This window comes from Anabas testudineus, chromosome 16, assembly GCF_900324465.2.
Source record: "Anabas testudineus chromosome 16, fAnaTes1.2, whole genome shotgun sequence".
Classification (NCBI taxonomy): Eukaryota; Metazoa; Chordata; class Actinopteri; order Anabantiformes; family Anabantidae; genus Anabas; species Anabas testudineus.
In genome coordinates this window covers 6285096-6300503 of record NC_046625.1, presented here as the reverse complement: position 1 = coordinate 6300503, position 15408 = coordinate 6285096, and the positions used below count along the sequence as shown (strand labels likewise).

Sequence of the window (15408 nt, the reverse complement as noted above, 5' to 3'; positions counted from 1 at the left end):
TATCACCACACGTAGTTGGCTAAAATATTAATTGCACACGCTGGCAATGGGAGTAAACCACACATCACTTTGAAATGGGACTATAGAGGAGTTAGCTCTTAGTATTTCTGTGTAAAAATGATGTGATTGATGGTGATTATTATAAAACTGATTAGCTGGTATGGGCGGCGAGCCAGTGGCTGAAAATCTATTTAGCCTCCATGGCTTTTATACTGTCGTCTGTTTTTCTCACAGATTTCTGTCCTCCAACAGTTGTTCTTTGCACTCAGGTCATACTTGATAAGGCTGCCAGCCAAATGTGCAAGATTATCTTTTCAACATAGCAAGCTTTATTTTATGAATGTGTCACTGGGAAGAAAATGAGTCCAGCTATGTTGGAAGCAAAGCCACTCTTCAAGTCGCAATATGGTGGCTTAGCAGCTACTGAACTCTTCTATAAGGACGGCAGAATTGTGCTGTTATTTCTTTTCCTGCTGCCACAAATATAAGGAAGCTTATAGGTTCATGCTCTGGGTTTTAACAGAGGGATTAGCAAGAAGGCCTCTGGGATGCTCAAGTCCACAAAGCACAGCACAACAATCTCTTCATTGTGGAGATATCTACTTGATGTAACACAATTAACTATTTATTTCAAACACACTGAGGCCTTACAGAAGCAGGATGGAAGGAGATTTCAGGAGCAGCCATTCTTCATGATGTCCAACCTGTTGTAGGTGTGCAGTGCCTGTGTGAGACAGTGGTTCGTCTCTTTTGATCTGGACCAAAACAAATTGAGTGATAAGGAGCAGCGAGGGAGTCTGTCACTGCAAGATGCTGGTCAGATAAACCGTGAAATGGCAAATTAACAATATGAGCCGGCAAGCTTTGTTTCTGCTGTGTTCAACTAAATGTAGTGTACAGTTACATGTCAACCACATACTGTAACGGATGCAGCGCGTTTTACCACAGATCAGTGAAGTGTAAAGGACAGACAACAGTTAAAAATTAAGAGTACGTAAGTAGAAAGTCACAAATACTACTATTAATGAAGAAGATATGAAATTAATGTGCAATCTTTTGTCATCTAAACCCAACCTGACGGTGGAGTCTGCACTTGAACTTGGGCCAACGGTGTAAGTCCAGCACATTTTCCACCCCATGTTTCATCACAACATAATTATAATTTGATCATATTCACTAGAAAAACATAATCTGCAGTTTAGTTGCGTAGGAAGATCATTTTTAGATTTTTGAGATAGTACAGGAGAGATACTATAGCAGATTATTTCGTCAGAGTAAGGTGTTGCACATGTGGGCAGTTTACTCATCAGTAACTTGGGTTTTTTTAGTTACTTCCTTATTCTTATAATACCACAGGAAGCTGCGTTTTTCTTTGTGTCTAAACCATTTACGGTAAATGAAGAAGGTGATGCATGCAGTCACGTCACGTTTACTCCACTACACAGTCTTCACGCACCTTCTTTTTCCCTTTCACGTGCTCTTCAAAAGCCTGTTGACATCGTACTGAGCAGCTCTTGTCTACAACACTGATGCCTGTGCTCTTTAATAACTCAATCACTCCAATACTTTGCACATAACAACCTTGTCAGTTGAACATCACAGTGGCCTTTCTCACTCAGCACAAAACAAAGGACACGTGACACTCAGTTTATTTTCTGAATGATATCATATTACAAAATGCTTCCTCATACTGAGGCTCAAGCTGATTTCTGGAGTCTAGCATTTTAGAAATAATCCTACCCACTGTGATACATTTAGCAGCTCTATTCTACCCACCGTCTAGAAAGGACAAATTCCTAGTGGGGCCAAAAGACTGTATCTGTTTGGTGAAATAAAACATTAATTTACAAAAACAGCTGAAAAGAAATGAAAGAAAATACTGATGCTTTTGCAGATTTCTTGCTGTGGAGGGAGAAATTGCTGTCATTTGGTCTCTGATATTTGGAGCCTGATACAGTGGTACACCAATAAATCTTTCAACTCCTCACTTCTATAATGTATGATTCTACTCCTGCAGCTTCAGTAAACATTGCTCTGCAGACCTTTCTCTGACTCCAACACTGTGCATCTGAACCATGTTGTTCTATTTTCTGTATTATTGTTCTATTTTTGCCTTGTCACAAACATCATACTGTTGCATCAGCTGTGTCTGACTACATTCCCACTGTTCTGAGCTCTTAAAACCACTGCAGGTTGGAGGTGCTTCTGCTGCCATTCACCACCTGTTTTCACACCATGCAACCTGCCCACTGCCACTGGGAAAATCCCTCATGCCCCTTCTACTCACACTCCTGCAACATCTGCTTGGAACCTCCAGCTTTGCTTATTTTGTGGAGTATTGGAGTACTTCTGTTAAATTGCAGGGAACAGTATCTGGTGACAAGGGTGTTTAACAACCTAATTTTCTAGGGAGACCTGGTTGAGATGACAGCTTCAACTTTCAGTACAAATTAACATGAAACACACACATAAAATACTAAAACCAGACAAAATGTGTAAATTTTGTAGTAAAACATTTTAATTATGTCACCAAAAATGTTTTGTGACACTGGTTGAGAATCAGGGGGCAGCTGCGTGGCTACAAGGACTATAACCTTATAGCCCCGCACCCATAAACAACTAATCAAAGTGAGAAAACAATCCTGTCCCTGACTGTAACTGCAATATTTCTCGCAATTAAAACTATTAATTCTAAGACCAAATGTTCACTGATCCAACTTCCACTCTTTCCATTACGTATTCAGTACTGTGCACAAGATGTCCCTTTATCAGTGGGGACAACTGTAATAGACTAATGTGAAAAATAATATCCAGTGATATCCTTTAAACAGATAAGAAAAAGTAAAATATGGAATGTGAACGTGCACAATGGGACCCCGTCCATGTTTCTCTTTCGATTTGGTTCTCTGTCTTGGTCAATTGTCTCTGGCTAATTGCTAAAGCGGACTGTCTCCCACTGATGAAATATCACTGAGTGTTGCAGTTCAGTTTGTGCTCAAACAGCATTTTAGAAATTCCCTGATGTCATTCTGTAAAACCAGCTCTCACAGTGGAACACTCCAGCTTGCATAATACAATGTGATAGTGTGAAATGTACGTGTGGAATACAAATGTTATGATTTCAGACAGGAGCACGGTGCCTGAAACTCAAATGTTTTCCCTTTGGTTACTTGTCTAGGGTGCAAAGGCAATTTTTTAAATCAGATCAGTTGCAGAGGTGAGGACTGGGTGAGATGGGAGAAATGCGTTAAATAAGGAGATGGGTCGGGTGGTAACAAAATATCCAACACTTGCACATGGGAATCAAGTGTTTAAGGACTAAGCTCAAGTGAAAGTGCCTCAGAGTGATTTACATACATTAAGCAACATCAAAAGGACTCCTTCTACACCTCTGAGCCATTTCTACTTCAAAAGCTCACTTTCTGAAATTAACCATGACTACCTTGTGCTTCATGCTTCACCTGTTTAAGAAAACCTTGACCCTGTTGTCATGTTAGTGGGTGGTAAATACAAAAAAGGCGACTGACCTCTGATGCAGAAAACTGAATTATCTCACAATTGGAAGCCTAATCAGTCCTGTCTGCACAAACCGCAAGTCAGTCATGGCTTTTTATTACTGTGCGCAGTGCATCACTATCCAAACAACAGGCTTCTGTTTGGACAACCATATAGTTGTCCCAGCTGCCCTCACCACGTGTTGCGAAGGGAGGGATCGCTGTGGCGACAGGTCATCTCTTTTGTGAAATACCTTTTCCTTCCTTCTCGTAATAAAGACCAATCCTTGTAGAAGGAGTGGGCATGGATAGCTAAATATGATTTAATAACCTACAATCACACGGGCTTGCAGAGACTGTCTGTGCCACTGTTATTGCAAAAAGGCCAGTCGTTACCACGGAAACCATGTTTGGCGAGCACGAGAGATAAATTGCGGCAGTATCTCTCTAATAATAATTTCTATTATCTTGGCTGGATGTTTAGATTATCATGTAAATAGGGGGACGTGCCAGGCGACCGGGTAGGTGCTGAAGGCTGGTGAAGAGAGGAGACCAAATAAAACTGTTTCACAACAGTGTGGCGTGCACACACATGTGGAACATTTCTTTTTTTATTGGATGTGGTTTCTTTCTAAAAATATTAAAATCGGAAGCTTGCAATGGACTAAAAATTTTTTAACTGCCAAACCAGCGCTGCGGATAAGAGGAAGTCGTCAAGTTGCTTAAACCGGTGGCTCTTCTTTGGTTTCGTCACAGACGTCAAAAAACCTCAAACTGCTTTCCCCCCCACACACTATAAGAGCCGAGCTTCAGTCATGCATGTTCACTTGTATGTGACACCGCTCACTACATAGAGGGTAAGACAGTAACTTCTTAATACCATTTCTTACATGTTGTATTATTACAACATTTGCTTTGTAGATTCTTTATTTAGTATTTTACTTTATAGTAAGATTCAGGAATTGGGATGACAAAAGTGTGTTGTGAAGCGTTGCCAGCTTAAGCTTTGAGACACTCGTTTCCCCAGTGTAGTTAAGTCATTATGTTTATGAGGGTCATCATTTTCACAACATGTCCAGTATTTGTGCTTATAGTCGGAACAGAGGCTGCGAGTTAATGATAAAAGCACCATTTTACTGTATTTATGACACAGAGCAAGCAATAACCAGTATTACAGCTTGTATACAAAACCACGTGCCAGACCAAAACACGGTCTCCTCATTAAGAGATAATTCGGCTCTATAATAAACTCTGAAGTAGAAATATGGAAAGAAATTAGGAAGGAATATAAAAAAATAAATTACAGTTTATCTCGGGCTTCTGCTGCGGCCTTTCAGCTTGTAAGCTAAAATTTAATGTATAAAAAGTACAGCAGTGCACTTAAACTAGGTGTCAAATGGACAATGGGTCAAAATACTGTGCTGTGCAGTGTGGTAATCTCTTTCCATTCTCTCTTATCAGCAGAGCTCAAAGCCCTTGAGGAAACGATGAGCGTTTATCGGCGGGGACAGGAAAACCACACTGCCTTGCTGGGTTTGTTCCAGGCCGCTGACCAATAAGAAGCGTTCGTCTCTTGTGGTTTTGACTGGCTGACAGATCAAAAACTCCCCGTGCTGCAGTGTATCCACCAAAACACTCCCCCCAGAGTCAAGGACGTAATGTGACACATCTTGATCCCTGACTGACAGACTTACACCGGGGCCACCATGCAGCAGTGCCACACTGGGCTGTGTCTATCTGTCTACGTTATTACTTTTGTGCTGGGCTTCCCATCCAATGTCCTCGCTTTCTACACGTTCTGCAGGAAAGTGAGGCAGAAGCCCACTCCAATAGACATCCTGCTCCTCAACCTGACCATCTCTGACCTGCTCTTTCTCATCTTTCTGCCCTTCAAGATGCACGAAGTGATGAACGACATGGTGTGGAACATGCCCTACTTCCTCTGCCCATTATCTGGCTTTATTTTCTACATGACCATCTACAACAGCACATTCTTCCTCTGTGCAGTGAGTGTCGAGCGCTACCTTGGGGTGGCTTTCCCCATCCAGCACAACCTGAAACGGCGACCTGTCTATGCTGTTGCTGCAAGCATCTTCTTCTGGATTTTCTCTATCATCCACCTGAGTATTGTATTCATTGTGCCCTTTATTGGCTCAGAAAACTTTTCAGATAACACCTTAGGCCACAATGCGTCAGTCAACTCTGATACTGGTGAAAGAAATGATGTGTGTTATGAGAATTTCACCTCAGAGCAGCTGAACGTCCTCCTGCCTGTGCGTCTGGAACTCTGTGTTGTACTTTTCTGCATCCCTTTCCTGATTACCAGCTTCTGTTACATCAACTTCATCAGGATTCTGTTGAAGCTGAAGCACATAAACCGGCGTCGGCGCCTACGGGCAATTGGGATGGCTTTAGGAACACTGCTGGTGTTCGCTTTGTGTTTTGGCCCTTACAATATCTCACATATTGTGGGTTTCATTAATTGGAAAAGTCCGGACTGGAGAGACATGGCCCTGCTGTTTAGCACCTTTAACGCTTGTCTAGACCCTCTGATTTTCTACTTCTCCTCCTCTGCTGTAAGAGGAACAGTGGGTATTATGATGGAAGGCATTAAAAGACGCCTGAACAGGTGGATGCCCTGTCACCTGCCTGAGGCGTCACAATCAGCGGGAAGTAGCATCACTCCAAAAGATAAGGAACGCACGCAAGATGATGCTATCTGAGCGGACTGAAAAGGAGATGTGGGCAGCTGCCTTCACTTTAACCCAATGTTTAGGTTTTTACATGTGAGAAAAAGATTCTGTGTACTTTCTACATTGCAACCTGTCCCCATTTGACTCTGATGAGCTCCTTATTTGGAAACAAGACAAGAGAGGATCCAGCCACAGAGGTTTTTATGCAGAGTAGTGTTTAAAGCCACAGAGACGCTACTTTGAACTGTCACATTCAAAAAGAAAATATATCTTACGTAACAGCAAGATTTCATAAGATTTCCATTACGGCAGTGAAGTGTTGCAGAGCGCCACGGTACAGGCACCACCAAAATGAATATCTAGGCAACATCTTTGGTTGTCATCTCTGAGCAATAAGAGATAAAGCTTTCATAACAGCTTTAACCATGAACAGGATATGTCATAAGATCTGTCACAAGATTTAAGTATGTTAAAAACAACCGGTATTTGTACATAAACATTAAATGCAGAAATAGACTTTGTTTAAATGTGAACATATTTGTGTTTGATATATTTTGCGTCACATCATTTGATACAGATTTTATTTTTTATAATATCATATTTATACTATGATTTCATTATAAGTAAGTATTTGGTTGTGTATAAGAAATATGTGTTCTTAAAGTAGTATAAATAGATGGCAGGGGTTGCAATTATAAATTACAAAACACAGGAACAGTATTTTCATATTTAGTCATATAAACATATTTTGCATATTTATGAGTCATATATTCTTTTGTACAGATGTCAGGTAATAATTGATTTTGCGTGTGTGTGTTCATTCAGTTAAGAGGAAAAAAATTATCAAATAAAAACAGACTCAATTTTCCTAAACAAATTATATACAGTAATAATGCCTTTATGTAATTTATGACTAATATGTTGTTTTGTATGAACAGTGGTCAGGATACAAGGTGACTGTGTTTGTGTAAGTTCATGAAAAGGGAGAGATAAGGACTCATTTGTTTTTTAAAGAGTGAGTGACGAATGTGGACGCTGCATGGAAATCCAATTTGGAAGTGATCACCAGATAATTAGTCATGTTGCACCTTTTCAACATTCATAAAATTAGATTAAAATGAAGAAATAAGGATTAAGTGTTAGCCATAATCAGTTTATTAAACAGAAAAAAAAAAGTCTGTTTTAACAACACTAATCTGGTTATATTGTAAATGCATCATGTTGCCTTAAATTTAATGGTCATTACCACTGGCAGTAGTTGTTACTCTTGGCAGTGAAAACAGGCCTAAATTTAAAATGAACTTCCTCCAACCTGTGAATCAAGATCTCGCCACACTCACACAGCAAGCATAAACAATACTATCACACAAGCAAGCGCTGGCAAAGGCGGTAATCCTGTTTTGTGAGGATTAGGCCTGTGCGGAGGTTGAGCTGATCACTGTATCTGTTTGACAGGTGGATCATACATAAAGCATTCATTTTGACACATAAACCCGGGAGAAATGACTAAAATGTGCAGGCTACCAACCACTGACACAATGTACAAATCCAAAAAACACGCTAGTCAGCATGCTGCAGTGCTGCAGAGATAAATAGCTTTGATGTGCATTTGGAAATCGGCAAAGCATCAGTGTTTAGACGCTATAGAGGACAGTGTGTAAAAGCAGAATAAGCAGCTTGAAACTATGAGAAACTTTCAGAAATGAAATATGAGATAGTGAGAGAGGAAACTGTATTTACAACATTCGCCCACAGTGGTGAATGGACTGCTAAATCAGGATTGATTTCAGTTTCCTCTGATGACTCCGGACGTGTGATGTTGTTTGTCAAAGGTTGGTCTGTTGAGAGGAGCCGCACTGAACACCCAGCAGTCCCTTTTTGTTTTCTCTCCTTTTTCATTTTGTGTTTCCTGGAAGACAATAATTGGTTGCTGCGTTAGTGTTGACTTTTTGCTAACAATGTGTGATAGGTTACGGGGATAAGGCAATAAGAAAAACAGCTGTGTGCGAGCGAGTGTGTGTGGGGGTACTTACATGTTTGCCAAGGGTTGAGGAGAATATTGTATTCACGCGGCAGACATCATTTTCCCTGCTTGCAGAAATGTTCGACTGCTGTGGAGAGCATAAATTAAATATAGGTTTTCTTTAAGAGCTTCCTGTAATTCTCGTTAACAGGTTTACTCACTTACCTTCCAATAAAAACACGACAGTCATTGCAGAGAGGAAACACATCTTGAGAATATTCAGGTGTGCAATCAGCTCATTAGGGGAGGCGTCTAGAAAGAAGAGAAAAAAGACCAACACTGATCAGCACTGACTTATCATGTTATTGAGCATGACAGAATTAAATCGCTGGCTTTGGTTGATGGACATTTGCGTCCTCGCTGGGAGGAGAGGTGTTTAAACATTGATTGGGAAATTCATTAATTTGATCAAGTATTCAGTATTGCAGGCAATCTGTTGCCTTGGAATGATCGATGTCTGACCCACATTAACAGTCAAGTAGGGCACACACTGAGTAAGCAACTTGTGAGGCCCTGTTGTCCCTGAACTCTGTCGATGCAGACTGTGTTAATTGGGTGGAAGTTGCCTTTGGACTACCAAAAAAGAAAGAGGCTGTTTGGGGAATCCAGGGATCCAAAAGTAAAGTCAGGTTCATTTTCTGCAAAGATAAGTTAGGTGACTGACAGTTGGCGCTCTAAGACTTCCACGGTCATTAAAGTCTACTGGTTGAGTCATTGGAAAGAATTGAGCCACTGAAACAAACATAGGTCAAAGATAGGAGCATGTACATTAATACAAGAAGCTACTCTGTCAGTATATATGTTGTATTAATAATAGACTAATGACTATAATGATGAACCTACACTGAATGATCTTTTCGATTCACGGTGCTACAGAGCTGTTCAGCAGCTTTCAGCTAATTCTGGACCACAGCTTTACTGTTTTGGTTCAGCCTCACTACTCTCAGGACGGTGCTGCTGTTTTCAACAGAAACTGACAAACTAACTTCATGCTCCATGTCAAACACCAAACGGTAGCCAGACAGGGTTAGCAACGAGCTAGTGAACGCAGTCATTGAACAGCTAATAATTAATATAAGTTTACTTGAGTACTGAAAATGAATTAATAACTCTATTGACTTTTAAGGTAATACTGGGTCTGAGTTTATAGCTTGTTTCCTTTCCCTCACAGGGGTCAACTACACCTTCGAACAAAGGTGGCTAAACTGGTTGATTCTAATTTACCCCAAGTGAAAGAGGAAGTTAGAGCTGTGGTAATGGCAGGATGGTCCCGCACTTCACAAGTGAAGGTGATCCCTGTGTCCAACGACTGCTTCAATGGGAGAATAAACACACTGAAGAGGAACATTTCCCGGCTGTGGTTGTCCATCACCTGGAAACATTTTGACTGGTGCACGGGCATGGAGTTCACCAACCAATCTGAGGACAGCAGGGCTCCGTCAACCGGCTGTTCAGACAGGTTTCCGTGAGAGTTGAGGGCAGGAAGAGTGCAGTTGGTGACTGACAGGTGATTGATATCGGCTGCTGTGCTCTGGTAAGTCCAGACGAGGTTGAGCTTGTTGGGGTGGAATCCCCCAGTGAGACAAAGAAGAGCCCACTGACCAGTCTGTGGGTCTTCGGGGATCCGAAGGTACATTTTGGGAGGAGAAGGTGGAGCTAGCAGTAGAAGAAGAGTAAGAAACAAGGTGAACAAGGTTAGCTGCAGCAGAAAATAATCATATACAGTACAGCAGGAAAAATAGGACAGATGCTACGACATATATTGACTAAAACAGTTCATAAAAACAAGTGAACATAAATATAGAATACATTTGGAATAAAATAATTAAACAGGAATAAACTGGGTGAAGAAGTACAATATCTTATTTGGTGGATGCAACATTTGGAGAAAATCTAAAGGAATCTATTCTTCCGCATGAAGGATTTCCACATAATAATTTGGCCATTCCTCCCCGCCTTGTTTTCTGGTGGGTTTCAGTTCTCTGGTCAAGATCGATACAAGGCACTGCGCATGGTACAGGGGTGATTATTTCTAGATCTGTCATGAAACTGCTCAGGCAAAAAGATGAACTCTGAGGGAATTTCACATGACTTGAATTTTTATAGATTAGGCTGGGACGTTCCTTTTATGGGGATTCACGGCCCACGTAGCACTTGTATCGAGCTTGTGCACAAAAGATACAAATGAGACATAATTACGAGCACGGCAACATCACCCAAGCACAGCAACTCGAATGAATTATAGCCATGCTTATATCTGAATCCAGTTACTTGTTTCTCACCTAACACAACCAGCTCTGTGCCGTTGCCCCACTCTGGGTCTTTCTGCAGGACGTTCACCACGCAGTAATACCACCCAGAATCCTCCAGTGCCACCTCAGTGATCATCAGGGAGGAGGTTTTATTCTTCTCCACAACGATGTGCCTGGGTGACTTTAGGATGATCTGCTTTTCCGGCTTTATTTTGAACCACTGAACTCCATACTTGAGGGATTCAACTTTGAAATGACAGGACAGGGATGCTGTCTCACCCCGCATGACACTGAGAGAAGGAGGGTACTGTCTAACCCTCAGTCCCTCTGGAGTTGCTGTCAGGGCTAAAGAAGGAGCCATTAATACAACATGTCATACAAGGAACTTTTAAAAACTGCTTATCAGACCTGTGGGTCAACTACAAATACTTTAAACGTGTGTTTAGTATGCCTGTGAGACACCAGGGAGTGAAGTTGGCCAGACAAATACGATCAGGCAGAAAAATCTCACAGCCAGAAGAACAACATTTTAGATAATTTGACAATGCAGCAAACAATCACCAAATGTGATAAACATCTTCTAGGGACAAATGCTGTTTTCGAAAACCTTATCAACAAACACTAATGCGGAGACACTCAAATAGAAAAGGTTTAAAAGACGTTACAGCTGTTTGATTGTCGTGGCTGTTTGTCCAACTCATATACAGATAAGCAAAACCCACAGTCGTTCATAATTGGACTAAATGCAACAGAAATATCAGCAAACACACCGAAATGATCATCCCAAACAAATTATTTCTCTGACATTTAGTTTTAATCATTAAAAAAAGCGAGAAGAGGCAAGATTTTTTGCACTACTGCATCCATTTTTCTTCTTCTTGGAAGAAGTGTATTACTCACTTACTGTTGTGCCTCACTGCAGCAACATCTATTACTGTGACAGATGGTACATTTTAAAGAGTTATAATTTAAATACACATGGAAAATATGTTTTTTTTTTCAATTTAAAATGAAATATTAATGTTTGGATTCAAATTTACAGTGCGGTTTGATAGAGACTATTCAGTACAGACAATTGAACTTTGGGAAACAGTTTGCATGAAGCCAACACATTTTAAAACAAGACTGACCTGGTACTTGGCCGACCAACAAAAGAAGCAAACACAAGTTGGGCAGCTCTACCATGCTGCTGCTGTTCCCCACTTCAAGCTTGAGTGGTGAAATTGTTTCCCAGGCTCTCTTAAGTTTGCTGTGCTTTACAACAGTGTCAGCGTTTTTTTTTTTGTTTTTTTTTTTTTTGTGCATTGTGTGGTTAGAGGTTCATTAATAGGTCATGCTTCAACTGAAATCTGAAACACAGAGACGGTTGACATGTAGACACACCGCCTGTATGTAGCTAGAAGCCACAGCGAGTGTCGTTACCATTGCTCCACAGGTTCTCTCCCTGCTTTTTTATAGAATTTACACAATCTAGTTTGTGAGATTTCTATTGATTTTAAGAACCTATTACATATTATTGGATTAAATGTAATATTTTGTATTCTTAGTTATCTGAGAAACAAACAGTTATTAGTCTATTCATGGAAAGTGCACAATAGCACTTACTAAACACAAAGAAACCTTGATTGTAGTTAAATAAAAGTAATGAACTGAGTTGTGAGCTTTGTCATATTTACAGGGAGCAAGAAATTCTTCCTTGTTGTTCAGAAGACGTGTAGCACATTATTGAGCATGTTGATACTTTGCAGAACTCTTGTTTTGGTTTTGAGTTCTTGTTTTGAATTTCCTGAGTTGCCTAATGAGCTACAGTATAATGAATTCCGATCTGTGTCCTCTGGGGGGCTAAAACTTGGGATGTTAGTAGGTGTAATATCATCATAATCATCATCATCAAAGCAAGAAACACAACATTAAAAATGTGAGTGCAATTTAAAGAGAAGTATCTGCCTAAAGGTGCCGGTTTAAATAGGAAAATACACAAGACTCTGACTGAGTAACAATAAATCTGCAATGATTGAAACGTGGGCACGTGGAGGATGGCTTTGTTGTTTTGGAAAACAGAAAGAATAAACATATATACACACTACAAACAATAGAGAAACAATTTATAATGACATCTGTTCCGATTGTACATCAGTACCCGGTCAGTACATTCACTTCTACTCTGCATTCAGCCTTCATTTATCGAATATCACATTGATAGAAAAATCAGATTATGGTTGTTCTAAATGTATATATGTTATTTTACACACATTTCAATAGAGTTTAACTTGTTAGTTGTTCCTATGCGGCAACATCAAGTCATCCTCCCAGGACAGGTGGGGGTACTGTTTAAATTTTCTTATTACACTGAATTAGAACAGATTAGCTCCCCAAAGCCGTTATCAATTTATTTGATAATTAATGACTAAATATGTGCAGGTGTGTTGAAGCAGAATAGATAACACAGATGCTTGTCACTGACAAAAGGAGGAGGAGGACAAAATGAGAGCTCTGTTGCGTTAAGGGTCTCTAATTTCTAGTTATAACCCACCTAGAAATTAACACTAACCACATGATAGCAACCTATTTAATTAAAATAAAGCCTAAGGAACTAGCTTTAATAGGTTAATTGTTATAATAATCACTGGTAATGATGACAAATCATTTTTATTTTGACATCATCTGAAGGCAGATGGTTTGATATGAACCATGTGTTCTGACGACGTCTCATTAACTGACATTTTGATCAAATAAAAAACAAAACAAACCAGCAAACTCAACAAATAACAGAGCCTCTTTACTCAGCAGGAAGCGAAAAGCAAGCTCAAACAAACCCAGCTGACCTCACCTACTTTGTAACCACAGGGGCCAACAGAAAGTCAGCAACAAACCACACACAGTGAGCTCTGTTAAAAACAAAACTGGTTTTTATTTATTTTTTTTGTCTCCCTCCACTTGATATCATTTTAATCTTCACGTCATGGATTTTGAAAAAAAAAAAAAAAGAGACATACTCTAAAATGAAAGTCAAACAGGACAAGTTCAGCAACTTAACAAATCAAAAAGAAGTACAATCATCGCTTCGTAGCGCTGCACATCTGTCAGGGTGGAAGACAAATGTTTTGTTCCTTTAGTTGTTTTTTTTTGTCTTGTGTGTTTACATTGATGAGATGCTTGTAATTCAGGAGTGAATGAACCAAACATGCCTGCCCTGTGCAGATCAGAGAATACATACACACACACATACACACACACACACACTGTTAGATCCTTGTGCTCATTGTGGAGCTCAATACACACTTGAACAAAGTTACTAGTACTCACACACAAACACACCATTTACAGAATATCAGCAACGGCAGAGTGGGCAAAGCTGGAGTACAGACGGGTGGGAGGCCAGAGCTTTTTACAGGTGACAGGTTCTAAGCTAAAAGAAATGGAGGACAGAAAACTGTGAGCATGTGGAGGGAGAGAGAGGAAGTGAAAGAGAAGTAGAAGAGAACGAGAGAGATGGGTTCTACATTCAACACTAACCTAAGTCAACTCATTCCCTCAATTGGAAACGTGAGGTTCTTGTCTGGTAAAATGTCTTATTAGTTTCCAAATTCAATCGCCGTCTTGATGCACAGCACATGTTCCAGCCCCTATCATGCACCCTGTCGTGTATCCCAGCGTCCAACACACCTTAAACAGTGATTTGACACTTGTAAGTTCAAGCAGTAACTTCACCGCAGCGCAGCATCTCTACTGTCTCCTCACTGCGAAATAAATGAGCACAAAAACACCAGTTGGTGCTGTCACTTATGAAAGAAATCCATGTTTTCCTTGTCAATTCAGAACACCAGAACCAATATTTACCCCTCGGTTGATTGACAAGGAAAATGCCAGGCGTGGGCTGGTGACTCAGAGAGGCCAAGTAATGGGACTCTTTCTATGTTGGAGCTGTGAGGTGGGCGACTTAATGACTAGGGGAGACATGGTGGGCGAGATGCCTCCATTGTGTTGAACGGTCCGCGAGAACGTAGCTGTTGCTCAACTGAAGAAGTGCAGCTCGCTGTTAATTAACCAGACGCTCCTGTTCAGAGAGGTGAATGATTGACAAGACGCCATCTGTGTTCGCGACGAGGAATAAGGTGAGGCTGGCGGCTCCATGGCCCAACGTATTAGCTGCTAGGTGTTTTAAATATACCAGAACTGAGTGATATGCATAAAAATGATCTATTTAACTACTCATCTAATTACTAACACTACACACAACACTAAAATCTATCTATCTATCTATCTATCTATCTATCTATCTATCTATCTATCTATCTATCTATCTATCTATCTATCTATCGTCAGGTATCATTTTTAAACACCCGACTTGTGATGTCATTCACTGTTATGGATACTTCCCTCGTCACAATCCCGTCTAGCATGCTGTATACTAATGTGCTCATTAGCTGTTGTAATGGAAAAGTACTGGGCCTTAATAGACTTGCAACATTGAGTTTGCCCATGAGAACTGAATGAGCCTTTAGATAGTTGGTAAACAATGGATAATTAGGATAATATATGGGAATTAGGCATGATTTGCTGTAAAGAACGTGATCAGGGGATTTAGAGCTGTGATATAATAATTCATATATAATTGTCACTCTGCGTCGCGTGTCCTTTTGGTATACTGACTCCGACTGTGCAATATCCTGCATTATTAAAATATATAATTAAATCTTTTACATATAATCTCTTACGATGTATCACATGCTCGCGCCTTTTAGTCATCATCAAATCACCTATCTACATACACATCAATACCAGCTGATACTGGCAACTGCAGAATAATCCAATCTGTGTCATTACTAATAAAATACAACGTACCGGCACTTCCCAAATTGTACATGAAGTGTAGAAGCCCAGGGAGCATGTAAGGTTAACACTATATTATGTAGCAAATACCAGCCTGGACTGACTTGAATGGA

General features: G+C 40.3%; 2 protein-coding genes across 5 annotated transcripts; one reads left to right on the top strand and one right to left on the bottom strand.

The window, feature by feature from the left end:
• Nucleotides 1–4257: 4257 nt before the first annotated feature.
• On the top strand, nucleotides 4258–7292 carry LOC113170964 (free fatty acid receptor 2-like). 2 transcript variants are annotated; one of them, XM_026373297.1, is made up of 2 exons: nucleotides 4258–4351; nucleotides 4956–7292. In XM_026373297.1, the coding sequence occupies exon 2, from the start codon at nucleotides 5201–5203 to the stop codon at nucleotides 6215–6217; it is 1017 nt and encodes a 338-aa protein (XP_026229082.1). In that variant the 5' UTR covers nucleotides 4258–4351; nucleotides 4956–5200; the 3' UTR covers nucleotides 6218–7292. The 2 variants fall into 2 exon arrangements, with proteins under 2 accessions (XP_026229082.1, XP_026229084.1); XM_026373299.1 differs by having other exon boundaries at nucleotides 4262–4351; nucleotides 4959–7292.
• Nucleotides 7293–7389: 97 nt separating this feature from the next.
• On the bottom strand, nucleotides 7390–11657 carry LOC113170965 (tyrosine-protein phosphatase non-receptor type substrate 1-like). Of its 3 annotated transcripts, none has more exons than XM_026373300.1 (6): nucleotides 11593–11657; nucleotides 10493–10807; nucleotides 9435–9866; nucleotides 8376–8462; nucleotides 8221–8298; nucleotides 7390–8096 (listed from the first exon to the last, which is right to left on the bottom strand). In XM_026373300.1, exons 1-5 carry the CDS (start codon nucleotides 11645–11647, stop codon nucleotides 8267–8269), a joined length of 921 nt encoding a protein of 306 aa, XP_026229085.1. In that variant the 5' UTR covers nucleotides 11648–11657; the 3' UTR covers nucleotides 7390–8096; nucleotides 8221–8266. The 3 variants fall into 3 exon arrangements, with proteins under 3 accessions (XP_026229085.1, XP_026229087.1, XP_026229086.1); XM_026373302.1 differs by having other exon boundaries at nucleotides 8221–8295; XM_026373301.1 differs by lacking the exon at nucleotides 7390–8096 and having other exon boundaries at nucleotides 8220–8298.
• Between the last annotated feature and the right edge of the window lie 3751 nt (nucleotides 11658–15408).